Source organism: Nyctibius grandis, chromosome 7, assembly GCF_013368605.1.
Source record: "Nyctibius grandis isolate bNycGra1 chromosome 7, bNycGra1.pri, whole genome shotgun sequence".
NCBI classification, from domain to species: Eukaryota; Metazoa; Chordata; class Aves; order Nyctibiiformes; family Nyctibiidae; genus Nyctibius; species Nyctibius grandis.
Genome location: NC_090664.1, coordinates 50,468,745 through 50,496,309, shown reverse-complemented (window position 1 = coordinate 50,496,309; position 27,565 = coordinate 50,468,745). Strand labels below are relative to the sequence as shown.

The 27,565-nt window shown below is 41.1% G+C and overlaps 1 protein-coding gene across 3 annotated transcripts in view; it reads left to right on the top strand.

Moving 5' to 3' along the window:
* Positions 1 to 289: 289 nt before the first annotated feature.
* Positions 290 to 27,565, top strand: part of RBM33 (RNA binding motif protein 33) — a 106,363-nt gene continuing 79,087 nt past the window's right edge. For all 3 annotated transcript variants that reach the window (XM_068404558.1, XM_068404557.1, XM_068404559.1), the window contains exons 1-6: positions 290 to 521; positions 13,205 to 13,283; positions 18,081 to 18,129; positions 20,169 to 20,245; positions 22,322 to 22,622; positions 23,751 to 23,864. In XM_068404558.1, the coding sequence (XP_068260659.1) occupies positions 494 to 521; positions 13,205 to 13,283; positions 18,081 to 18,129; positions 20,169 to 20,245; positions 22,322 to 22,622; positions 23,751 to 23,864 (648 nt within the window). In that variant the 5' untranslated portion in view covers positions 290 to 493. The remainder of the gene's footprint in view (positions 522 to 13,204; positions 13,284 to 18,080; positions 18,130 to 20,168; positions 20,246 to 22,321; positions 22,623 to 23,750; positions 23,865 to 27,565) is intronic.

Sequence of the window (27,565 nt, the reverse complement as noted above, 5' to 3'; positions counted from 1 at the left end):
CTCCCCCCACGGCGCCCTCGCCTCGGCGCTCCGCGCGCATGCGTGCCCCCGCCCCTCCGCCGGAGCACGTGCCACCCTGCGGCACATGCGCACTCCTGCCCAGCCCGCCCGGCCGGCGCCGCCGAGAGGGCGCCGTTCGGCGCATGCGCAGAGGGCGCTGACGCGCGCCGGCGCGCGGAGCGTCTGGGCCCCGGCTAACCAACCAGCGGCGCCCGCTGCCTGCCCCCCCTGCGAGGGAGGGACCGGTCCGCCGCCTTCCCATGATGCAGCGCGGGGGCGCTGGCGACAGTGACGGTGGTGGTGGTGGCGGCGCCGGCCGCCATGTTGTGGTAGTTTGTTGTTCTCCTGCGGCGGGTGCGTGCGGAGGGGCGGCGGGAGGGGGAGCCGCCGGGCGCTGAATCCGAGCCCGTCCCCGTCCCCGTCCCCCGCCACTCCTGGGGGTGGCACGCGGTCGCTGCCGGGAGCCGCCGCCGCCTGAGCAAAGCGAAGAGCCATGGCTGCCGCCCTGGGAGGAGGCGCAGGTGGGTGCCGCGGCCCCGAAGGGTTTCGTCTGGGGGCGGGTGGGGGGCTCGGGGCGCCGGGGCCTCGCTTGGGGGAGCGGGGCCGGCGGCAGCCGCGGCGCTGGGGCGGGTGGGGGGCTCGGGGCGCCGGGGCCTCGCTTGGGGGAGCGGGGCCGGCGGCAGCCGCGGCGCTGGGCCTGGCTGGCGGCGGAGCGGCCGGCGGGGCTGAGGGGAGCCGTGGGCTGCGGGGCCTTCCTGAGGCGGTGGCGCCGCCGTCCCCCGCCGCCTCTCTGCCTCCGCCCGGGCGGGGGCGGCGAGTTTTGCGTGCTCGGGGGTGCCGGCGGGGCGCGGAGTGGGTGGGCCCCGCGCACCCGGGGGCGAGCAGGAGCTCCCCTGGCCCGCAAGGCCTCAGGGGCTGCGCTCTTGCTAATGGGAGTCGGCGTCGTGCGGTGGTGGGAACTGTTGTCTCCCCTTGGCCGGGGCAGGGCCGGGAAGGGGTGACGGCTTCATTGCTCACCACAGGTGCGGGACCTCCGGGTGGGATGGATGTGTTTGTTTAGAGACGTTAATTTCCATAGTTTTTACAGCTACAGTGTGTGACCTGTTGGAGTAACTCATCTGGGGAGTAGTTATAATTTATTTTACAGACTGCCCAGAAGCAGAAGGTCTCGCTTGGAAAGTGTAAAATGAAGTCAGTACTTGACCCCAGAACTCTCAGGCACCCCACTGCTCTGCTTCTTGACAGTATTTTAAATGACAACTCAAAACCCTCTATGGTTCTGATTGGTATATCAAGAAATTTTAAAATGAGAACGTTTGGCTGAGTGATTAAAAGAAAGATTTGCAGGGGTCACACTGGGGTGTTCAAGAGAGATACAGTTAAGAGAACATGTCTGTTTCTGGTGCTGTGGGCCTTGCTTTCACTAGGACTAACAGTTTTGATAAAGACTGGTCAGAGTTGTCTGTTGACCCACTTGTCCTTGTCTGTACAAAAGTTTGTGATGATTTTAATATGTTTTTTCTGTAAGTAGGTGTCATGGAGAAAAGTGTGGCTTGTCTTTGTGATCACTTACCTAAGTGGTCAGACTGTTCGCCATTTTTGGCTTAATTGGTAACAAAGTACATAAACACCATTAAATTTCCTACTAAAGGTTAACGTTACAAAGAAATTACCAAATTTTGGAGTTGAGTTTGGGAAGAAGGCTAGGAAGGACAGCATGGATTGGTAAAACAGTTAATATTTGATATATCTTGGGCGTTGTTTTAATGGTGTTAAATATATCGCAGTGTTTAAGTTATTTTACAGAAGTCTTTGTGCTAGTTTCTGTGGTTCAGATCAGTTATATGTGATATGGAAGTAAACTTTGCGTGCATGTTCTGTCTCTGGAAGTTTTTTTGTAGTATTACGAGGACAGTATTTAAAAGAAAGTGTCACTTTTGAAGCATTTTGATTCATGTGTTTAAAACTCTGCTGCAAGTTGAATGAGCCTGCTTTCATGTACAAGGTGTATGCAGCAGACAACGTTCACTAAGTGGTGAAATTGCAGTTTCAAGACTGTTTTTTTTTGCTGTGGAGTAGCTTTGTGTCTAACCAGGAATCAGGATCCCTTTGTACTAAGTGGGCACAAGCAGTTGTTTGCTCAGCGTTAACACTGTGCTCATCAATAAACGGTGGCCAATTAAATACATCTTTGCCCCATATAAGCAGTGTTTGTTTAGTCTAGATGATCACTGTGCAGCACTTGCCTGAATGAAGAAACACAGAGGTGTTACACGCTTATGTCCATATGACTAGTCAAGGAAAATTTCTGGTTGAAGTTGTTAAATACACTTTTAAAACCCCATAAGAAAGCCTAGAACTTACAGGAATAGTGTGTGCAACTCCTTTTGGAAAGGGACTACTATCCAGAGTCAGTAGTGGTAACAAATGGGAAAGAAGCCCAGGACTAAGTGGTTATTGGGCTTAAATGTTTTTGATCAGTTAAAGTTTTAACTGTGGGCACTAATGTTTTGAATTTAGGTTTTTGATTTTTTGGGGGAAGGAAAGACTAAAATATGGAGATAACAGCACCTCAGTGTTTTCTTTAAAAAAAAAAAGGTCTCTAATGATTGGTAAAGTGGTATGAAATAGGTCTTGGAAAAATAAATGGAGTGTTAATTTGATGACATTACAGGATAACAGTTGACAAAGTGAGGTAGTTTTGGCTTTGAAGATGCAGATTAAAGTTTAAGTCTTCTGTAAGGATATGTTGCCGGGCTGAAAAAAGAAATATGAAATGGCTATGTCAGCTGAACATGTAAATATATTTGATGGAAGGAAGGTGATTTGTCTCTTGGACAGCATGTATAGACTCATTGGTCATTTTTAATGTTTTAGGCTCATGGGAAATACGGCTTGATTCATAAGAATAAAGTATTCATATGTGCCTTTGTGACCAGATACTTGTGTTGGTGCAGCTAAGCTTTCTAAGGATGAAGGTAAAGGCTGTTTTGGCGATAGGTTTCACAAACATAGACTGGAAAGTTCTCCAGTGGTGGTCTGTGAGGTCTCTGGAAGTGATTCACAGCTTCATATTCACAAATTCCTTTGCTATGCAGCCTGCTTCAACTAGCTTCTGATTCTAGAATGGCTGTATTGAAACATAGTACAAGGTGGGTGTGCCTAGTGATGGTGAGGAACTTTGAGGGCTTACGTTAGTCCATTGATATGGTTAAGACAGCGGTTCCCAAACTTCGATTCAAACTTTCTTATAAAAACAGAACCAGAGCAAACATGTTGAATATTGAGTAACATAATCTTACATAAAGGGCAGCTACAAAGAGCACGAAGGCCCTCGCTTCACAAGTGGCTGCATGGAAAAGACAAGGGTGAATGGCTACCAGTTGCACCAGGAGAGGCTTCACTCAATAGAAGAAAGACTTTTTTTTTTTTTTTTTTTAACAGTCAGAACAATTAATCACTTGGAAAAACCTCCCCAGGGATGTGATGGAGTCTCCATCACTGGAGGTTTTCAAGATGCAATTGGAAAGGGTGCTAGGTAATTTATCTCATCTAGGTTCCCTTTCCCACAAAAGGTTGGACCAGATGGTCTTTCGAGATCTCTTACAACCTGGGCTGTTCTGTGATTTAGTGATCATCTGCGTATAGTGAAACATAACAACTGTATTGTATAGATGCTGAAATTTTTTCTTGGTATTCACTGCGATCAATTTACAGCTAGATTTTAATCTTATTTAGGGAGAGATGGTTACAGGGTAAACAACCACCACTAAAACAAAGCAAGGAACACTTCTTACCTTGATTGTCTGCCATACTGAAATAAGGAAACACTATTGTAAGTTTTCTTCCATTCAGATTAATTCACTTCTGATGAACAGCAGTGGTCTAGAAGACTTTGAGTGTAGGTATCCTTGGGGTGTGAATCATGACGGGATGGATGAGGAGCTGAAGAGGGCTCCATCTATAAGTGTCTACCCTGTATTCCGGCTGAAAGTCCTGTAGCAAGAGTAGCTGAATGGGTGTTTCCCTACCTCTGAGCCTGCTATGTTATTCCTCCAGCTTGAATTTAAGCTGTCATCAGTTTAGTTTCATTTTAACTAATCTGAGGGCTGCTGTTTTGCTCTCACCAATGTAGTGGCTTTAAAAACCTCTTGTGAAGCTGTTGATAAAAATTGGAAAAAAGCTTATACTGCTAGCACAGCAAGCACCTTTCTCTGTGTTGTGAGTCACTGTCCAATTCAAAGATGTAGTAAAAATTCTCCAGTGTGACAAATTCAATTGAGTTTGTCGTGCTGCAGGCTATTCGGCAGCAGCATACAGGGATTGGAAATAGATTCTGCATTTGTGCCTAGATGAAAGTGGGTGGAGTGCTGGACGTATTTTGGTCTCTGTGGGTATTGCATCCTATTTTATTAGGTGGACTGATTGCAACTGGTCACTATAACTTACAGTTATATTGGAATATGCACACACTAAAACTCCTCTAAGTGTAAAAGGTCTACAGAGTTTACAGTTCGTGAAATACAAATGTATGATCACGGCCTATTGTGCCAGCCGAGGACTAGTGCCAAAAAAACCATTACTGCTTGAATGAGTTTGTGGCAGGCAGATTTGCTTCAAAGCATAGCAATTTTTAATCTCTTTGTGCTTCTTTGACAAGCTTTCACTGAATGTTCTCTCATTTCAGGTCATCTAAATTAAACATAGCCTAGTATCACTTGTTTTTACAAAAGCCAAACCATGCTTTATTGCATCAAATACTAAACTGCAGATTTTAGGTCACATAGAACTTGTTGTCCAGAATAATTTAAGATCATGGTTGTCACTGACTTGAACAAAAAACCCCTCCAAGTAAGTAATGTGATTGATCCTGTATTATATTCTGCTGTAATGCAGCCTCAGTTTTAACTATGACTTTTGGTGGCTGTGAAAGATGCTGGAGAGTTTCTGGAGAGTTGCAGTTTCTCATCAGGGTCCAAAGCCATTTGGGAACTGAGTTCATGTGGATTTCATTTAAAGTTCCTAGTTGAGGAACATGTTATGCAATTGTTAAATTGTTATGAATACTTAGTCACTGAATACTTAAGGCTTCTGTGAGTAATTGTTTACCAATATAAAGACTAAGTGATGTCTCTTCCTGAACAGATAAACTAAACTGTTGGTGTTTGAGTGTGGTGTATTTGTACACTTGTGTTCTTGTGCATAATGCGGTAGTAGGAGTGAATGTAATTTTTGTGATGGGGTAAAGGTCTTGCTTGATTACCTATAGTAAATGAGGCTGGATACATAGTGTGCTTCATAATGTGTTAGGTTTACATCACAGACTCAGGTTCAGGAGTTCCTGTTGACGTTGTGTTTTTACTGTTGGATGTTGTTGCGATTTGTTATGAGAAGTTTTCATTCAACTGGTGTTAATAGTACAGTTACACTGCCAGCCTATATTTTAGACATGGCTGTTCCTTATGAAGCCTGTTATTTTTCGGTAGCACATAGCAAAATTCAGTTCGCTGTCGGGCAGAAACATAGACCTGTTTTTAAATTGTATACTCAGTTCCTGAAAATCAAGGCTTTACAATACCTGTGTGTTTTGCAATAAAATATGAAGAAAAATATTCTGTAGAAATAAACTATTACATAAAGATAAGCTGGTAAGCTGTTTTTAATCTGGAGACTTGTGCTTAAAACACTGTCAAGTTGTCGTGTTGGGTGTTTCAGATATGATACAGGGAAATGGAATAGCTCAAGATGGACTTGTTTTGTTCAGCATTAAATCTAAGTGTAGAGAAGTGATGTTTTTTCATGTGGTAAATGACTTTCTTTCTCTAGTTTTCTTTTTTTATTTTTTTTTAATATCTCCCTTACCTGTTCTGCGCCAAAGCAGTGCAGCTTAGTTATTTTATTAAAAGACCTGTTGGGTAAACAGTGAACTATTGGATCCTTGTGGCATCTCCATCTTGTTTTGGATAAGGAGAAATCTTTGATGCTTTTTCAGAGCCTAAAACTAAGTGTTTGATATTCCTGGTAATGTAATATTGAAGCAAATCAAAATACAAAATTTTGAACTGTTAAGGAGGTTTATGAGACTGCATGTGGTTAATGTTCCAGAAAGCGTGCAGGTGTATTTCTAGGAAGACGAATGATACAGTCATCACACGTTTTCCTAGTCTAGAAGTCTTGGCCATCTCATTTCAGTAAAATACTCCCATCGTAGCAACAGTTGCTATGTAGGACTACCTTTTTAGGCTGTGTTGGTACCATTTTAAGATGTTAAGAGCTCTGCAGTGTTGCTGCTGATTCACCTCCTACGCTTGAATGTGTAGCTTAGGACTTCCATTTTACGTAGAAAAATAATTAGTGAAGGTTTTACTGAAAGGGTGTCCACAGAGTTAGAAACTACCATCAGCATAGCCAAAGAGGAAATAAGGCTTGTATTTTGTGGGTTTGCAGTGTGGATGATCTGTTCTTATTAAGCATGAAAAAAGATAACAGTTCTTGGCATATATCATAAAACCAAAAAATAAGCTGTATAGAACAGCTTAGAACACTGCTGGTGCTACACCAGGCTAAGTATAAAGCAAATAGGAAGCTTTTAGTGTGGGGAACCAAGTGTGTTTTACTGTCTTGTGCTTATTCTGGTTCACAGCTGGCCAGAGCCTTGTGGGACACAGGCTGGTCTAACAAAACAGCCAGCGTTAGTCAGTCTCTGCAGCATCCTGCAACTTCTCTGTCGCTTTGATAATGGTGATTTTCTTAGAGCTGCAGTAGGAAGAGCCAAGCAGTGGATTATTTCTTCTGTTTTCCTGTATAACTGGTCTGTCCTGCTTACTTAGGCAGTTAGTGCTTTTTTGGTATTTGATAGGTCTTGTGTTGTTTTTTTTTTTTTCCTTCTAGTGCTGCCTGGAAGTTAGAGAGTGGGCTTAGGGTGTTTAGTGGTCACCTGTCAGCTGATACCCAGCTAACGTGCACATCTCTTGGTGAGCTTTGCCCTTAGAGCCTTGACATATGAGACAAGGAGCCGTAGCCACGTCATTGCATGTCTTAGCAACAGTTGCTGTGTACCTTTCTAGGCTGCACTGATACTGCTGGAAGAAATACAAAACCTCTTCCCACTCCTACAACGGACATTTTCCTGCTTAAAAAGCTTGTGTTCATGGATTCCCCCCTCCCTCTTTTTCTTCTCTCCTCACCTCCCACACAGTAGTACTGAGAATTAAAAAAGAAAAATCTTTGGCTGTTGCTCTCAGTGACTCTGTGCTCTGCTGATGCTGACTGTTCCTCTTTCTGTACAAGTTAATGTTTTACTGGCGCTTAACCATGCTTGACACAAACATTGACTTATAAATGAGTTTCTCAAGGAGAAACATCCATAAATGTTATGTTGTTTGTTGTTTACTGGTATTTTCCAATGTTATTGCCTAGACAGAAGAAAAATGAAAATATGCGGTTTCAGAAATGGAAAAAAAGTTGTGCCTCACTGAGATTTGCTGGATATCACATCACACTGCAGGTGTAAGGCCTGTGTTCCTTTCAATGCTTGCTATCTCACAGACGATGGAGCTTGCAATGAATGCTATTTGTAGATGTGTGACGGTTGTGACCTCCTTTTCTAAAGGAGAGCTACAACCTGCTTTGGGCTGTGACAGCACTTAATGTCAAAATGGCATAATTTGTAACGCTCATTGTCAGTGTCAGCTGTCACAGAACAAATAAGCATAAAGAAGAAAAGCTGGCTCCCTCTGTGCCAAAGATCTCTACATTGTAAGTGTATGATGAGATAGGGAGGGAAGAGGTGAGAACAGGGAGGTGGTGGGGACATATGTGGAGCAGTTCTTATAAGCTGTGGTCACCACACACAGATGGACCTGTCATTTTTTAGGCTTTCGTATGCATCCTGCTAGAGGGAACTCGTGAAAAGGGCTTTGCATGGATGTAATTCAGCTTTGGATTTTGGTAGGAGTTGCTTATAAATCAGGAGAGAAATTTGGAGGGGTTGGAAGGGCTGGAGGGCAGAGGTTCATTATGTTGGCTGAGTAGGAATCCGGGTCTATACTAGAAACTTGGTAGGAAGTTGGATCCTGTTTTGTTATTGTTTCTTCACTAGCAGTAATAATAGGTTGAAGCACTTTTATGGCCGTAAAAATTATCTGGCCTGGAAAAGTACTATGAATTATACTGAAGAGTGTTTCTTTGTGCTGTAGAGAGATCTCAACAGAGAAAAAGGGATTGGTACATAACTTTGTGTTGTCTAGATTTAAACCTGGCTGACATAAAAGGACCATCTGTGTAAGAAGTCTGTGCTGAAGAGCTAAGATCTTGTCTTCAAGTGGTGTTGGTTTATAATACAGCGCTCTGTAGTTCTAAAAGTGGTGCCTGGCATGAAAAAATACGGTATCTTGCAAGCAAGCAGGCATAGTTTAAAAAGAAGTTGCTGTCTTCCTCATGGTGGTCGTTGTCTTGAGCTGTGTTAGTCAATATGTGGACACTAGTAATTTGGGTTGCTGCAAAACCAGTCGCATTGCCTTAAAAAAAAAATCTTTGGAGGTTGTTACATCGAGTCAGTGGATTACTGTAATCCAGCTGTAAGAACAATGACAGTGCAGGATATTTGTACCCTTAAAGTGGCAGCGCACTAAGATAATCACTGCAGCATGGTTTTGAATGACCATAAGGAGAGCAAAGTGACGTTTTTTTCAGAGACCACAAAATTGGATAATTTAGTGTTCAAGAGGAGGATAGTAAATGCTTGGCTATCTGGCTTTTTCCTGTGGGTGAAATAGGAATTGGAATTGAAGGAGCTTGCAATATGTAGATGTTTGAGCAGAGAAATGTTGAACAACTGTTTGTTTCAGTGGTGTTGGCCCATGTAAATTAGTTTAAATATAGAAGATTACCTAAAATATAAAAGTATCTGTAGGGGGTAAAGGGGGGGAACCTGATCAAGGGGAATTGTTTTTCCCTACCGTTTCAAAACAAAACAGTTGCCACACTTGTCTTGTGTTGCGTCCTAATTCATACTGAGCAGTCTTATTTTTGTAGCTGTTGATGATTAAAATTTCTGGTTTGAAAGCTCCTGATTTAGTGACATTGCAAGAACTGAATTTTCTCTTTTTAATGTTTTTACCTCCTTTTAAACTTCTACCGGTCACTGACACCTGTATTTTAATTATATGAAGTAAGAAGTGAATAGGTTTGTCATTACATGTGGGGAATGACATGTAGATGAGGGCAGGGCTGTGGATGTAGTCTGTCTAGACTTCCGTAAGGCATTCAACACTGTCTTCCACAGCATCCTCCTGGACAAACTGGCTGCCCGGGGCTTGGATGGGTGGACTCTTTAATGGGTTAAAAACTGGCTGGATGGCCGAGCCCAGAGAGTGGTGGTGAATGGGGCAAAGTCCAACTGGCGGCCGGTCACTAGCGGTGTTCCCCAGGGCTCAGTTCTGGGGCCGGTGCTGTTCAATATCTTTATAGATGATCTAGACGTAGGGATTGAGTGCACCCTCAGTAAATTTGTAGATGACACCAAGCTGGGTGGGAGTGTCGATCTGCTGGAGGGTAGGAAGGCCCTACAGAGGGATTTGGACAGGTTAGATAGATGGGCCGAGACCAACGGCCTGAGGTTCAACAGGAACAAGTGCTGAGTCTTACACTTCAGCCACAACAACCCCATGCAGCGCTACAGGCTGGGGGAAGAGTGGTTAGAAAGCGACCCGGCAGAAAGAGACCTGGGGGTGCTGATCGACAGCCAGCTAAACATGAGCCAGCAGTGTGCCCAGGTGGCCAAGAAGGCCAATGGCATCCTGGCCTCTATTAGGAATAGTGTAGCCAGCTGGTCTAGGGAAGTGATCGTCCCTCTGTACTTGGTACTGGTGAGGCCGCATCTTGAGTACTGTGTCCAGTTCTGGGCCCCGCACTTCAAGAAAGATGTTGAGGTGTTGGAGCGAGTCCAGAGAAGGGCGACCAAGCTGGTGAAGGGTCTGGAGGGTCTGCCCTACAAGGAACGGCTGAGGGAGCTGGGGTTGTTTAGCCTGGAGAAGAGGAGGCTCCGAGGTGATCTTATTGCAGTCTACAACTACCTGAAGGGAGGTTGTAGTGAAGTGGGAGTTGGCCTCTTCTCCCAGGCAGCTAGCGATAGGACAAGAGGACATAGCCTCAAGCTTCGCCAGGGGAGGTTCAGGTTGGACATCAGGAAGAATTTCTTTTCAGAAAGGGTTATTAGACATTGGAATGGGCTGCCCAGGGAGGTGGTGGAGTCACCATCTCTGGATGTGTTTAAGAAAAGACTGGACATGGCACTTAGTGCCATGGTCTAGTCGACAGGGTGGTGTCAGGGCAACGGTTGGACTCGATGATCCCTGAGGTCTCTTCCAACCTGGTTGATTCTGTGATTCTGTGAATATTCACTAAAGGATACTGGCTTGAGTTTAAAGAGCTGAAGACAGATTTGGTTTTGAAGGTTCATTAAAAAAAACCAAACAAACACAAAAACTCAGTTTATCCTTGGCAGTGTACTTGGTCAAGGAGTTGAGTGCCAATAGAGTTGTGAGAGTGACTGGATATATGGCATCTTAGTGTTCACCAGTTCAGACTGGAAGGACCGGATCGCTCAGCCTCCTGTATTTTGCAGACCATGAAACTGCGGCCAGTTTCCCCATGTGTTGAGCGTAAGTTTTATTTGCCCACTTGTTTGACTCTTACAAAAGTCATTAAAATGTGTGAGAAGACACTTGGCAGTCGTGGCAGTCTGGTGAAGTTCCCACTGACTGGAAAAGGGGAAACATAACCCCCATCTTCAAGAAGGGGAAAAATGAAGACCCGGGTAACTACATGCCAGTTAGTCTCACCTCTGTGCCTGGCAAGATCATGGAGCAGATCCTCTGGGAAACTATACTGAGGCACATGGAAATCAAGGAGGTGATTGGTGACAGCCAACATGGCTTCACCAAGGGCAAATCATGCCTGACAAATTCGGTGGCCTTCTATGACAGGGTTACAGCATTGGTGGATAGGGGAAGAGCAACTGATGTCATCTACCTGGACTTGTGCAAAGCATTTGACACTGTCCTGCACGACAACCTTGTCTCTAAATTGGAGAGACTTGGACTTGACGGATGGACCACTCGGTGGATAAAGAATTGGCTGGACAGTCACACTCAAAGAGTTACGGTCAACGGCTCACTATCCAAGTGGACACCAGTGACGAGTGGCATTCCTCAGGGGCCGATGTTGGGATCGGTCCTGTTTAACATCTTTGTCGGCAACCTGTACAGTGGGATTGAGCGCGCCCTCAGCATGTTTGCTGATGACACCAAGCTGTGCGGCGTGGTCGACACGCTGGAGGGAAGAGATGCCATCCAGAGGGACCTGGACAGGCTTGAGAGCTGGGCCTGTACAAACCGCGTGAAGTTCAACAAGGCCAAGGGCAAGGTTCTGCATGTGGGTCGGGGCAATCCCAAGCACAAATACAGGCTGGGTGGAGAACGGATTGAGAGCAGCCCTGAGGAGAAGGACTTGGGGGTGATGGTTGACGAGAAGCTCAACATGAGCCGGCAGTGTGTGCTTGCAGCCCAGAAGGCCAACTGTATCCTGGGCTGCATCAGAAGCAGCGTGGCCAGCAGGTCGAGGGAGGGGATTCTGTCCCTCTGCTCTGCTCTCGTGAGACCCCACCTGCAGTGCTGCGTCCAGCTCTGGGGCCCCCAACATGAGAAGGACATGGAGCTGTTGGAGCGAGTCCAGAGGTGGCCACAAAGACGATCAGAGGGTTGGAGCACCTCTGCTATGGAGACAGGCTGAGAGAGTTGGGGCTGTTCAGCCTGGAGAAGAGAAGGCCCCGGGGAGACCTCATAGCAGCCTTCCAGTACCTGAAGGGGCTACGGGAAAGCGGGAGGGGGACTTTTTACAAGGGCAAGTAGTGACAGGACGACAGGGAATGGTTTTAAACTGAAAGAGGGTAGATTTAGATTAGATATTAGGGAGAAATTCTTTCCTGTGAGGGTGGTGAGACACTGGAACAGGTTGCCCAGAGCAGTTGTGGATGTCCCCTCCCTGGCAGTGTTCAAGGCCAGGTTGGATGAGGCTTTGAGCAACCTGGTCTAGAGGAAAGGTGTCCCTGCCTGTGGCAGGGGGGTTGGAACTAGATGATCTTTAAGGTCCCTTCTAACCCAAACCATTCTGTGATTCTATGACACTAAATCCAAGTGTGCATTCTCTGTTGGGCTGTAGCCACGGGATGGGAGAGTGAGGGTTGAGTGTTTCTGAAGGTATGTGTTTCCAGTTTACAGATGACAAGACATCTGGGTATCTGAACAGAGCAGATGAGCTTTGCGTTTCTTTTGCAGATAAATGGAAGTTTTAATATTTTTAAGTAGCAAAATTGTCATTTGCAAACTAAGCTACGCAAGAACACTGGAACAGGCTGCCCAGAGAGGTTGTGGAGTCTTCTTCTCTGGAGACATTCAAAACCCGCCTGGACACGTTCCTGTGTGATATGATCTAGGTAATCCTGCTCCAGCAGGGGGATTGGACTAGAAGATCTTTTGAGGTCCCTTCAAGTCCCTAACATTCTGTGATTCTGTGAAGAGTAATTTGTGATTTGATAGGCTAAAGTGAGGGTACTTGGAAGGCATGCACATGCTTAGGTACACAGTGTAACCTGCTTCAATGACTTCTAGTGTTTTTAATGCCTCAGTTGAGCTAATTTATGGTGTATTACACCTGACTTGCCTCTTCTGTTTCTGGTTGCTGGTACCATCCTGCCTTGTGCTGGTGTGAGGTTTACACCTATTTTTGAAGTGCCTGTGCAGGCTTAGTGTGGGTAGATGAGCTTGTGGCCACCAAGACAAGCAGAGATCTGGCAGACGTGGTTCCCTTCACCGCCATTGCACCTCAGTTTCATGCATTTCTGGGGAGCTCCTGTCTCTGGGATGACCTTCGTGGGCAATGTTTTCCAGTGATTTATCTCATGCTCTGTCTGTTTGCCTTGGGTCATCCTCACCTTAATAGTGAGAAGAGGGAAAGGTATATAGTACATTGTGTTTTTTTTATTATTGAAGCATGTTGGTATTTATCTGTTTTCCTCATGTTAAAATGGAAAGTAGAAAAAGCTATTTTTGCATCTTCTAAAAAACAGCCCCCCCCGGAAAATCCTGCTTCAGAAACCTTTCATTTCAGTAAGAATTATTTAACGTAGTCACCTTCTTTACAGATGATGACTTTGATCAGTTTGATAAGCCTGGTGCAGAAAGGTCTTGGAGAAGAAGAGCTGGAGATGATGACTGGGACAGGTAGGTAGAATTTCTTCATGTTCAGTTTCTGTATGCTGAAATACGTTGCTCTGTTTTCCCATTCTGGCATTTTGTATTCTGCCATTTAGAGTAGCGCACATTTAGATACTAATGAAGATGTTGGCTGTTATGCATGTGTCGACTGATGCTCGATTGTTGCCTTGAGGAATATAGAGAGCACTATGAAGAGATACCATTTAAAATTGTATAAATACAAAGTATTTGTGGTGTGTAATTACCTTTGCAATTAATGTCCTGGTTTTCCTTTTAAATATTTAGTAGATCTCAATGGTTGAAATAGTTAAATTTTGCTAGTACTTGAATTTGCCCAGCTTTTTTTTTTTTTAACTAGATGTTTAAATTCATATCCTCAAAGTCCTACTTCAGTTCTACATTGGGGGAGAGTAATGAATCTTAGGTACGGGCTTCTATTGAAAAAAATCGGACTGTTGTAAAGATTTAGAAGTATGTATGAATTTGGTTATTTTGGGGGAGAATAAGAGCGTGTTCTTTTACACAAAAGCACTCTAGCTGGGAAAGACTTGAATCAAGCTGCTGGCTAGACTTGTCTGTTCTTTCTGAGAGAAAATTTTTCACTTTTTTGTGGGGTTGCTTTTTTTATTATTCCTTTTTAGTAACAGAGAGACTTGTACAGACTTTGCCGGTAGTTTTCAGCATAAAAAGGAGAAAAAACCATTCCAAACAGATTTTTGTCTTTTCTAATAATCATTCAAGTGATTGTAGTAAACAGATTTTACCCTAAGTAGTTTTCCACTGAGCTGAGCCCTTGGAGTGAATCAGCTACTCTACATTTATCATCATTCCAGAGGGATTAGTTTCCTCTTCCGTGCTTTTCTCCTAGGTTAAGTGGGTTGTTTTCATTGCTCTAGGAGGTAAGAGTGAATAAGGAATTTGAACAATAGCTTTGGTATACAGGGTGTTCTACTGTATGCTGGGGAGGGGTGTCTGCTCTCTGTCATGCCAGCACACCTGTTTTTGGGGTAAATAGTGAACTGCATCAAGGAACTGATCTGGTTAGAGTGTAATTAAAATAACTTGTTCAGGCTGGGTCACTGTACTGTACCATGCTGCCTCCCAGCCCAAGCTCTGGCTATTCAGAAATACTGAAGCCAATATTGCAGGCAAAATGCTTTGTATTAGAATGTTTTCTGAACTTTTTGCCTTTACTGACTTCATAGTATGAATAGGTGGGCTGTTAGGTGCTGGCTGGACACGTTTGGTTTTAACTGTCGTACTCTTATCCCTTCAGAAGATTTGGAACAGTCAAACAGCCATTGTATCCGAAGTTGTAAGCTTATTGCCCATGGTGGCAAAGTTATTTTTATAGGACTTGAGAAGGGTCATAGAGCATTTTCACTAAGCTGAGACTTTGAAGCACACGAGGATTCAGTTTTAGAAAAAGTTTTTGTGTTTATTAATAGATGCATATAATTTAAGATAGATGATCAAAAATCATAGTTTATTCTCTAGTGAAATTGTAAGGCAAGTAGTTTCAGGTGTAGTGCTGGAGATTCCAGAGTTTCATCTTTCTGATAATTTCAGGTAACGTTTTTTCTTACAGCTGTATCTAACAGAATATTATTTTATTTGCATGTGTTGGAATTTTTATTATTATTAATTCTTTTTAGATTGCCAAGCTGTATTTGGAAGTGTTAAGTTATATGGTTGTCTGGGCAATTACAAATGCTGTACATGGATATGTTGTTTCTTAATGTAATTGTTTGAATTTTTTAGTTACTGGCCTAATTCAGTATAGGACAGTTTCTTGAAGATGGAAAAAAGGCTGAGTGTTTTTTTTAATCCTTCATGCTTTGTTTTGCAACCTAAGTCACTTTTTTTGTGGGGGAGGGTGAAGGTGTTATGCTCTTAGTCCTACATCGTGATCAACCATCAACTCTTTGTTTTGCTGCTTAACTGAGTCCCATCCTCCAGTCATTTAAATCATTTTGAATTTCCAGATCTTTCCTTTCTCAAACACTGGAGGGTGATAACTGAAAGTTGGAAAGCCCATGTTATTTGGGAGTACAAATGTGACATTGTTCTTGAAGAATTTTTCCCATTACATTTTTTTACGAATTCTTTTCCTGAAACACTTGTGTCCTTGCTGCTGCTCATGTTTAATGAGGCATGCTCATGAAATTGGAGGCCACAAATGGCCAGTCTGACGTCTTTATCACGGGCTGTTAATTTATACATTTATCTCTATAAGTAACCCAAAGCTTGGGTTTGGGAAAAACACGCAGTTCTGGTGCTATCCTGTGAGATGACAGGGCTGATTTAGTAGTTGGCTGTTGCTGAAATTCGCTTGTTCTAACCCTTCCCTGAGATTACTCATTTTTCTACACTGGCAGAAAACTTTCCGCTTTTTGTTGTATGTCTTTTTTGTTATTATTTTCTCTTCCTCATTTGGTGAGCTGAATTTATTCAGTGAGGGGAATGTTGAGTATTGGGAGTTGAGGAAGGAGAGGTAATGGGTCCGTCTCTTCTGAGAGCAGTGAACTCTAAGATTATTTTAACCCTAATTTCCTAGAATTGTGGTTTTGGAAAGACCTTTGTATCTTGATGATAGTGAGCGTGAGTTGCCTTTGGAACTATCACAAATGTGTACTTTTATTCCAGTTTGATTTATTTTGTGTGGCTTTATGTGGTATTCATTTTTGTCTGTTTCTCAACTTTCCTAAGATCTTTTAGTATTTTTTTCCTTTTTTTTTTTTTTTTTTAAATAGTCAGATCTGGTAATTCTGGTCCCTCTTCTTTCTGATAGATAGCTTAGGTTTGGCTATTTTAAAAGAAGCTTGAGATAGACCAGCTTTACTTTGCAGGCTTTTCACTGTTACTTTATTTTTTCAAAAAGTTACAAATGGTGATTTTTCTTATAATTTATCAATGAAAATATTGAATGACATTGAAGATTTTAATAGGTTTTGAGGGGCATTCTGTGAAATGCTTGTTTCTGTTATGAGCTTAATTTATGTGCTAGTGCTAATTTTTTTGACGGTCAAGTAATAAGCCAAAGCTTTTGAAAATACAGAGTATGTATGCAATTGCTTCTATTGACCAAATGTTTAACCTTTTTTTAAAAAAATCACGTTGAGGATGTTTTTAGTAATGTATGGAATAGCCCTAACTATGTTTAGGTAATTTAATCTTTCGCTTTCTTCTCCATTCCTTTTTGATGTGGATTTCTTGCTACCTGAACTCGCTTTTCGTCTTTGAATGCTGCTATAACACATGCTCTTGCTGTCTTTTGGAATTCTCTAGTACGGTTTTATTAAAAGCTGTCAGTGGTGGACCATAGTGCTGGGAAATATTTTCAAACCTTTTGGTGCATTTGTCGAATTACTGGCAGCTGAAGAGATTAGTGACTCTTCCCTACTTCAGTTTTGGCTCTAAATTCTTCTGAAACTATTTTTGTTACATAGAGTTTTCTGTCTCTGAAATAAATGGCTTAAATTCCAGTCACTTTGGTCTTTGGGATGTATGATATGTCTTGTGTCCCAATTTTTGTTTAATATTGCAGTGAGCACAAAACAAATCCTATTTGTTAATGCTCAGTCATTCCTGTAACTGTTTGAGATCAGTAACTATGGACAAATACTGTGTACTGATGATAATGTCGTATTTAGGGCTGATTTGGAATATTATCTGTTCTCTTCTAGCCCCCAAGATTTTCGTTCCCCCCTGCATTATCTTTACAGTAACCAACTCTGAAAGAGTTGTATCCACCTGCAAAAAAACCCTCTTAGCACTGATTTATGTCTTGGGATTTTCTCCCCATTTTCAAGTATTTCCTATGTAGTCCTAAGGAACTCTTACACATATTCCCATTCTGTTCATAATGCCCATTCTCACTTCGGGGTATTTAATTTTTGTGTAGTATCTAAGGCATGTTTTTTTGGGTTTGTGTGTTTTGTTTTTTTTTTTTTTAAGGTGTGCAGGTAGAAATAGGTTCACATTCTTGAATTACAGCTTATACTTCAAATCACTGGCATCTCATTTTAATATTAGGACATACAGGTTCTAATACAGACGTTCGTCAGTAATAAATGTTTATCATAGAAGGGGGAATCTGTTTATTCTTGTCACTATGTAATTCTTTCACTGAAGGAAGAATGAGATTAAGCAGTTGTCCTAAAGTTCAGCTAATCTGAACTGCAGTTCTTTGTGTTGCATCCTATTTATGGGACAGATGCTGTGTGATCGCAGAAGTTTTGTAAGCCAGGTATTTCTATGCTTCATGAATTCTTAGCCACACTTATAACGATGGTGTAACATGCATTTGATTTTGTCATCCTACAAATGTCTGTTTGACCTTACCCTCAACTTGAGGAGGAGGGAATAAACTATTTATGAAAGATGTAGGCCCAAGTGGCTCCCATGCCTGCTGACTTCCCAGTGTCTCCTTGCTCAAGTGCAATTTGCCCAAACGGCCTTGAAGTGAAGGATCTAGCGTGGGGACCTAGCTAACCATGTTTTAAATGCCTGCGCTTTGTCTAGGTCTATGTGTGGTGTTGTAGTTGGAGGGATATGGAAAGGGGAGCATATGAAAATGAAATGACTGCACAACAGCAGTCTTACTTAATGTGTGTGGTCTATTGTTTCATTTAAAATATATATACCTCCTTTTTCAACTTGCTGAATGCTTCGCTAAAAGGAAAGCTTTGTGCAGACTCAGCGACAATTCTTCTCGAGTTAGTTTTTTAAGGCATATACCTTGTATGGTGTTTGTTTCTGTTTTCTAAGGTTCAGCTTCTTAAATTTATTAATGTTTTCCAGTGAACTTGATGATGACTTGCTTGGAGAGGATTTGCTAACTGGCAAAAAGGTAAGAGATGTGCATTAGAGTGAATTGTTACAGATATTAAAATGTGAATGTTGTTCAACTTATCCATTTCAGTTGTTTGGTATGGCCTTTTCATATTTTACAGTCACCTCCCCAAAGCCTAACAGCCACAGGTACCTGAGATCTGCCCTGTTGCCAGAGTGTACAGCACCCACAGCTCTCTTTCTTTTTGTGAAGTACCTCCAAGTGTGGCTTTTTAAAATAAAAATTTCAGAAAAAAATATTTTTTTCTGAGATGGTATTTCTTCTCATAACACATGGTTCAAAAAGGAGATTGTTCTCAAAATCAGTTTATCTGTAGCTTATTTTGACTTAACAATTAAAAAAACAAAACAAACCCAATTATGCCTCCTGAGTGCTGATTAGCATTCTGGAGAATTCACTTCAACTACTAGCTTCCTGGATATTAAAAGTTACTCATCAAAATACCAGCAGTACCAGAGAGTAAATAAAAAAGCAATCAGGGGTGTCTATTGAAAATCCACTCACTGCACACAATCCGCTACTACTTTGTCTAACGAGTAGGCAAAGGATTTCCCCTTCTACAGTGAGGGAAAAATATGGGAGCAGCTATCATTGGAGAACATAAATGAGTCCACCCATGGCTATAAACTCCTCAGTCGGATACCTATTTCCAAAATTGAACTCTATGAAAAGAACTAAATGTATGTTTGGATTTACCAGATATCTGCAGGAGAAGACAGGGATTCTGCTTGGGAAATCAAAACTGGCTAGTACCTCTTTCTCCACTTTATCTGCAAATGAATTAATGTAGAAAATAGTTTTTAAAGTTTTAGTAGTTGGAGATGAATAGGTTTGTTAAGAAACCCAGATCTGGTAAAAGTTGAGTTTTAATTTATATAGTTTTTTACAATCACACTCTAAACATTGGAAGTTAGCTTCTTGAAATTATTCTGTAAGTAATCCCTATTGAAGATAGGAAGTTCCTTTGTCTCATGTACTGGCTTAAAAAATAAAATAAAATTCCAGGAGGATAGGGATTGCAGATGTGTATTATGCAGTTATCAAAAATATAAGCAGTTAGCCTTGCATACATCGTTGTGGCTGAAACATGAGTTGATAAAGCTACTGACTTAAAAAAAAATAAAAATTCTGTATGAATACTAACCAGTACTAGATTTCTCCAATGTATTATGTATTCTTGTGCTTTTTCTCTTGTTTTAAGTTTTCCATGTTACAGGACTCTGAGTGGAATCTGTGGGTATGGACTTGTATGGTGGAGTAATAATAGATTTCTTGTGAAGTTTTCCCTGAGCTCTTTAGGCTAAACTTGCTTCTACTTAATCTCATACAAGTACTTTCAGATAAATCTACCCTTGTATAACCTTTCTGTCCCTATTACTTTAGGGGATGGAAATAACGTTGCTGAGCAAAACTGCAGTTATCTCTTCCTAGTGGGTAATAATTAAAAAAAAAAAAAAAAAAAAATGAAATAACCGAAAGTATGATAGACAAATTAGGATGAGTTCAGAAAAGGCATGATCCTTTCTTTTATTTTTTTTCTTCACTTACTGACTAATTACAGTTTTTCAGTTTTCTTCATATCATCATATCCTTTCCTCCAGTCTCCTAAGTATCTCTGTTCTTTAGAAACTGCAGTAACACAGCGTTTTTTCTTGACTTGCCTAATGCATCGAGGTCACAAGGCAGTTAAATAAGAGCACTAAAGCTAACCCTTCTTTCTTCCTGGTACTTCTCAAGTGAGTTGTCATCTTTGTCTATATTTGGGAATGCATCAGTGAAAAGTGTTGATACCTAGGCAAACCTGAGTTTTGTAAATTTCTGTAAGACTGTCAAACATTTATTTTTCAGTCATTCATTGTCTTGTGTAGTGTATTTTTTCTTACTGAATTAGGTAGTTTCATTGAAGATATGATCTTAGTTTGGGATGTGTTCTTCATAAAAAATAGTGTTCAGAAGTTTCAATAGTTTCAGTACCTAGTTAGTTAAAAGTTTGTATCCTTTTTTTATGTTCATGATTGACTTTTTCTGAAACCTAGAATCAGTCAGACTTGTCAGATGAAGAGCTGAATGATGATCTTCTGCAGAGTGACAATGAAGAGGAACAGGATTTCCGGTATCTCTTTTCTAAATCTTGTGTTGTGGATAACTCAAAGCTATTAATGACTACTAGTACTGATAATTAATAACTACTAAACTGAAGTTATTGGTATATACTTAAAATAGTTTTGCTTTTTACCTAGCCAGCTACTTAATGATGTATATATAATGTGTTCAGTAGCATTGTGAGAATTTCACTAAAATGATTTTTTGTTTATTTGAATCTAATAAGTTTCACTCAAATCTATAAAAAAAGCTTATAAAGAAGAAACTGCGTCATCTCCTGTGCATTTAGAATTATTTATAAATACTTAGAGAGCTCTTGTTCTGTGCCTTCTTGGTATTGTTGTAGGCTCCCTTCTCCTGTAAAGTCCTTTTCTGCCATCTTTCTTTTAAAATTATATCTTAACTCCTAAGACCCTGGGAAGAGGAGCTTCACAGTTTGTAAGGCTTGATTTGTGGCTTAAATGTACAATTACATAGCAGAAGATTTTGTACAGAGTTTATAAGTTTGAGTAGGTACTTCCATGGGAGTTTACTGAGGATCCTGCCCTGTGAGTACTCTGTGCTGATACAGCTCCACAACTGAATTATGGGCATTACAAGTCAAAATGAGTGTCGTGACATTTTTACTTTTCAAACTAGACTGGAGGGGGAAGGAAGATGCTTGTGATGCAGTATCACTGCTGCTTGTGTGTTTTGACAGCTTTTCCTTGTTGCATGCTACACAGGCATGTTGTCTGAAGGGGTATGAATATAAATATATATATATGTATAACATATATATATATTGCTCTGAGACCTCCTTTCTGTCCTTGTCTGGAATTGGGATAAGGAGTCCTGTCCCTGTGTTGTATTGATGAGGGTGTGGTGAAATACCTCAGACCATCAGTCTCTCCATTGGCTGCTGTTTCCTCCAGCAGGAATGAGGGTTGGACTGTTCCCTTCAAAACAGGGAATCCCAGTTGCAATCCTTGCTGTTTCTTCTCTGAATTTCCTCCTTGTGAGCCCTGGGCAGCAGGGATGGCTATGTGACTGCACAAGTGATGAGAAAGTACCTGAAGTGTGATAGTAGTGCTCAGTGGAAGGTTTCTGTAGACAAGTCTTGTATTCTTAACAGTTGTATTGCCAGGGACTGAGAGCCTTGCTCCACTCCTTTCCCCTCTCCCTCCATTTCTATTCAAACTCATTTATGCCTCTATAGTTGGGAGGATAATGATAACCCTGCATAATGTCTTGGTTTTCGTGTTAAATATTCCCTATCTGATACATGCAAATAGCTCAAAGCTGCCTGGATCTTGTTCTCCCAAATATATGAAAATAGTGAATATTAGGAATGTAATTTAAAAAAAAAAAAAATCTTTGTTTTCCTTGTACCCAGAGCCCTCAGATCAATAAGAGCTTCTGTCCCCCACTCTGCTTTTATAGCTAGTCTGCAGATGAGGAGTCTCTGTTTTTGTGTTGACAGTATTAGCTGTTGTAAACAGTACGTTCTAAGTTTTGCTTTTCCTCCAGATTATAATCTTTGCAGTTTTTATATCGATTGCTTTTTTTTAGTGTCTGTGCCAATGCTGTTACTAATTCAGAATGTCTTAGTCATTTAAATGGCAGTTCTTGACTATATATTTTACATTATTTTGAGTATAACATTAAATCTGTCATAAAAATGTAAGTTTGAATTCAAGATAATCAAGAAGGAACAATGTTAATGCATTTAATAAAAAATAATTTACTAGGTTATTTTGAGAGATTGGGAAAACAGATGCAGTTATAGTAATTTTGTGTATTTTTTGTTAGTCTTGGAATTAAAATTGAATCCAGGCCGCTTTGGTTACCAAGCAGCACTTTTGCCAGTTTGACCTGCTAAACCATCTGGTTGGTTTGATTCTCCTGGTCAAATAGCCTGCAGCTGGTGATAAGCTGCAGTACAGTATGCATTATGAGAATATGGCATGGAGTCAAATAGTGTGTGAGGTATGATTTTGTCTACCAACTTAGAGAATTTGTATTTGTTGGCTTTGTTTTGCGAAATCTTTGTGGGTAGTTGACTGTTACGCTTCAACCTCTGAATTTTTATTCCCCTATGCCATAGTTCTCAAGGTGTCACAGTTAGCCTCAATGCTACATCTGGCATACTCACATCATACGAACTCTCTGAGACCATCAACGATCAATCAATAGAACATGAGTCTGAGTATGACCAAGGGGATGATGAAATTGTTTATGACAAATCTGAAGCACCTGAAGTATATGCTTCAGAGTATGCAGAAGAAGGACATTATGAAGGCAATGATCCTGAACTGACAGAAGACCAAATAGAATATGGGGAAGAGCCTGGAGAAGAAGATGAAGTGCTAGACCTTGAAATCAATGAACCCCTAGATGAATTTCCAGTGAGTTTCTTTCTATTGTATCTTCAAAGATAACACTGCTTTACGTGCATAGGGTTTTAGACTGATTTGAAATCTGTTTACCTCCCTAGGGAGGAGGGAAAATTAGACCTATTATCACTGTCTGCCAGTTTCTTTATCTAGGCTGTGACAAAGTTTGTGTTGACAGCTTGTTTGGGGGTAGGTAATGCTCCTTTGTCATGCTGGAAGGCAGTTGAGAATCATGACCTTGAGGATTGTATCCTTAAGGAAGAAAACAGCTTTGTGTGGTGGAGACACACTGCCAGTTGTTAGAAATACTTAATGCAAAAGCTTTTATCCAGGCTTTAGACAAGATCTGATAAAGTCCTTCGAAGGTGAAAAGATTATTGACCTGCTAAAGACATCTTTAAGGTGCTAATATCCCAAAGTGATTGATGTCCTGTTCGTTCGTCCTTTTTGTAACTGAGAACTGTCTAAACCTGAATAAAGAGATTGGAGGTTAGTTCAGAAAATGTCACCTGCATAATTCAATATAGTTTAAGCAGTGTATTAGAGAACATGCACTGGCTTTAATTGCTAGTGAAATGATTTAATCTTAATTAAAACTATATGTGATCAGTGAGGTGTTTTAAAATACAGGCAAACTTAAGAAAGGTTTTGCTGTCGTTTTAGGTTCGTAATTGTTCAGAGTTGAACCTGTTCATATGTAAGCACTTGCAGAATGTTTTAAGAATGTTTATATTTTTGATGGGGGAAAATCTGATGTTAATGTATATGTGCTATAGATGCATGTTTCCTTTGATAAGAGAGTACTGCAGTGTTTGCTTCATGAATTTGTAATCAAAGGATGTAGAAGTACAGAAGTAGGTGGTGCAAACAGTAGTAAATGGGATCTTTATGATGACATTGCTGGGATCTGAATGAAACTCTTTTGGTTATGTTTTTGATAATTTTGAAATTATTTCTAGTTAAAATCCCTAATAATTATGCCTTATATGATATGTCACTTATAATTGACAGTTCTGATAGATACAATACTTCTCTTCCAGTTCTGGAGCCAATAACTGCATACAGACCTTACCTCTTCATAGGTTTGCGATTCTATAAAGTTGGCCTATGTCTTTTCACCTTCTTGTGTTATTGCCTTAGGATGAAGATTACATGCAGTCATATAATGAGCAAGCAATGGAAGAACAAGAAGAATATACAGCTGATGACGAGCTGGAAGAATCCCAGACAATGACAAATGAATCAGCAGAAGAGGTATGTTGTGAATTTAATGGAAACTTAAAATAACTATTTTTTTCAGAATTTGAATTTGTAGAATTGCCCATATTGCTGGGTAAGAACTGATACAACTTTGCCAGTGTTGAGTTATTGGTGCTATTACTCTTTGTATAAGATGAATTGTGATCTTTGTATCAGAAATAGTGTGGCCAGCAGAACTAGGGCAGTGATTGTCCCCCTGTACTCGGCACTGGGGAGGCCGCACCTTGAATACTGTGTTCAGTTTTGGGCCCCTCACTACAAGAAAGACATCGAAGCGCTGGAGTGAGTCCAGAGAAGGGTAACGAAGCTGGTGAAGGGTCTGGAGAACAAGTCTGATGAGGAGCAGCTGAGGGAACTGGGGGTGTTTAGCCTGGAGAAAAGGAGGCTGAGGGGAGACCTTATTGCTGTCTACAAGTACCTGAAAGGAGGTTATAGCAAGGAGGGTGCTAGTCTCTTCTCCCAGGTAACAAGCGATAGGACGAGAGGAAATGGCCTCAAGTTGCGTCAGGGGAGGTTTAGGTTGGATATTAGGAAAAATTTCTTCACTGAAAGGGTTATCAAGCATTGGAACAGGCTGCCCAGGGAAGTGGTGGAGTCACCATCCCTGGAGGTATTTAAAAGACAGTAGATGTGGTGCTTAGGGATATTGTTTAGTGGTGGACTTGGCAGTGTTAGGTTAATGGTTGGACTTGATCTTAAAAGTCCTTTCCAGGCAAAACGATTCTGTGATTCTGTGATAGCATCTATACTGTCAAATACATAAGATCCCCTCTCCCCCTTGGGATGAAAATCATAAGGGAGAGCTGAAAATGTCCATATTTAATCTTAGCTTCAGCATTAGAAACTTCAGGGGCCCTTTTGGGTAGGAGAATGGTAGTAATACTGCATGCTGTCTGTTAAAGCTCTAATAGCTATGGTGCCTCACTTTCCAGATGGGTAATTTGCTGCTATTGGGAGTGTAGATACAGTTCTTGGGTATACCACTTTGAGGAGGAGTCTGAGCATGGAAGGTTCTGTATGTTAGAAAGGCAGAGGTCAGAATATTTGTTGTTTTGTAAAAAGTTGTGTTGGGACTGAAATATCTGTGAAGGTTGTCTTAATTCTCCGATTAGGAAGAAGGATGAGTTCCTTCATTTACAAGGAGAGAGCTTATGCCAAAAACCTTCAAGTATACATTCACTAGTTACAGCTTGGAACAGTGGTATCATACCTGTTACTAATTTGCAGCAAGTTTTTGATGTGTGTTTTTTTTTTTTCATTTCCCCACCAGGAATCTGCTTTAATATTACTTTTATTCCGGTTCTTAATTAAATAGGATTGAATGGATTACCTGCTGAGAAGTGTAATCTGAGTGTGTTTCCTCTTTGGGGCTTTAATTCATCAGGAAATTTAATTCCTCAAAGACACAGCAGCATTCTTCTATGAAGTTCTAACAAATGGGTGTGCTGTGATACTCTAGTTGTATCAAACTTATAATAATAAAACAACATACTTTGCTAGGTGGAGGGAGGTGCATTGAAAGGGACCACCCACATTGTTCAGTCTTTGCTGTTGCAAGCATAAAGTTACACCAAATATACCTTAACATAGTTAGTTTCCTGCTTCTTAAGTATTAAGTCTACCCTTCCAAAGAACTGTGAAACACTTAAACACTTTTTATTCATCCACTGGATTATATGTGCTTTCCTTGTGGTGTTTTAAAAGCAGACTGATGCATTTGTGCTATCTGCAGCCACAGTCTGTGAGACGATGAAAGCACTGCACATCGTGTAAAATTAAGTATGTAGCTGGGCTTTGCTGTGGAACTTACTACTTTAAAAAAGCTTCATTTTTAGAGTGTGAACTAGTGCGAACTCTGTAATAATCATGTCTAAATTTGTCCAATTCAGAATTAAATTCCTTTCATTCAAAAGATAATAATAATGCAAGTTTTTAATTGATCTTGTTGATAGAACTCTTAGAGAATTTCTTCATCATGTAATGTGAATGTTTTAGCCACATCTTTATTCAGTTAATCTACATTGTGGCTTTATTCTGATGGCTTGCAGATTGCCACAAGTTTCTTGTTTCCAAAATTGTAGCATCTTTTTATTCCTTTATTATTTCATATGTAGCTTATTTACATTTGTCAGAAGGCTCACAATTTCACTCTCCAAATGCGAATACCACAAAGAGAGATAACCTTTGTAGAGTATGCACTTCTGTTTATTATGTGGTCAGATGCATGCCTCCAGCTCTGAATAGGTTTTTTTTGTTCTTTATTCGAGTGTTATGTAACAGCACTCCTCCTTAAATCTCAGAGCATTCACTGCTTGTAAGCAAGGGTAATTGTTGGCATTCTCCTGTAGAAAATGCAACACAAGAATGGAGCTGTAATAGATGCAGTACAAATAAATAGCATTATTATTTCGTGTTTGAAATTTGGCATCTGAATAACTGACAGTGAGCTGATAAAGTGTTTGGTAGTGTTGTATTTTAAGCAGTTTCCACATTAAAAGCAAATAAAGCCTCTTACTATATTGCATGAAGAAATTTTGTAAACCAAGAGAAAAGCTGACTGGCTGGGGAACTGGAACATGATGGGGGAAAAATGGTGAATAAGGGAAGTGAGAGACCTGTTAAGAGTGGCCCTGAGGTGTGAGAAAGAGGCAGGAGAAGTTGGTGTCCTTGGCCAGATCAAGTTCAAGGCATGCTTTTTCACTTGATATTTAATTTGAAACAGTGCTTAGAACTTGGATTTTGAATAAATAACGCTTGTTGTGGAGCTTTCTTGAAAAATGTAGCAATGCTTCAGAAAATGTTTTTGCCTTCCTAAGGTACAAAGCAAAACCCAATATCCAGAAGTTTCAGCAGCAAATAGGTGTGCTAAAACTGCCAGTTACATGAGTTATCATGTCCTAAATATTTTTAGAGTAATAATACCATTAATCATTTCTATGAAATGTTCATAAAAATGTAACCTCCTAAAATGAGAATTCATCTTTTCTTTGCTTTATATTGGAACTAATCTCCTGTGAAGTCTGTGATAGGGGGTTTCTCATTTGTTGTTGTTTAACCCCAGCCAGCAACTAAGCACCACACAACCACTCACTTGCTCTCCCCTGGTGGGATGGGGGAGAGAATCGGAAGAGTGAAACTGAGAACAATCGTGGGTTGAGATAGAGGCCGTTTAATAGGTAAAGCAAAAGCCCTGTTCACAAGCAAAGCAAAACAAGGAATTCATTTGCTACTCCCTATAGGCAGGCAGGTGTTCAGCCATCCCCAGGAATGCAGGGCTCCATCATGCGAAACGGTGACTTGGAAAGACAAACGCCATCACTCCAAATGTCTCTCTGCTTTCTTCCTCCCCAGCTTTTTATTCTCAGCATGACGTCATATGGTGTGGGATATTCCTTGGGTCAGTTGGGGTCAGCTGTCCCGGCTGTGTCCCTCCCGACTTCTTGTGCACCCCCAGCCTCCCTGCTGGTGGGGTGGTGTGAGGAGCAGAAAAGGCCTTGACACTGTGTCAGCACTGCTCAGCAATAACAAAAGCATTCCTGTATTATCAGCCCTGTTTCCAGCACAAATCCAAAACATAGCCCCTTACCAGCTACTAGGAAGAAAATTAACTCTATCGCAGCCAAAACCACCACATCATTGCATAAATTTAAACCATGTCTTGGATTATGCTGATAAGAAATGATGAGGACTTTAAT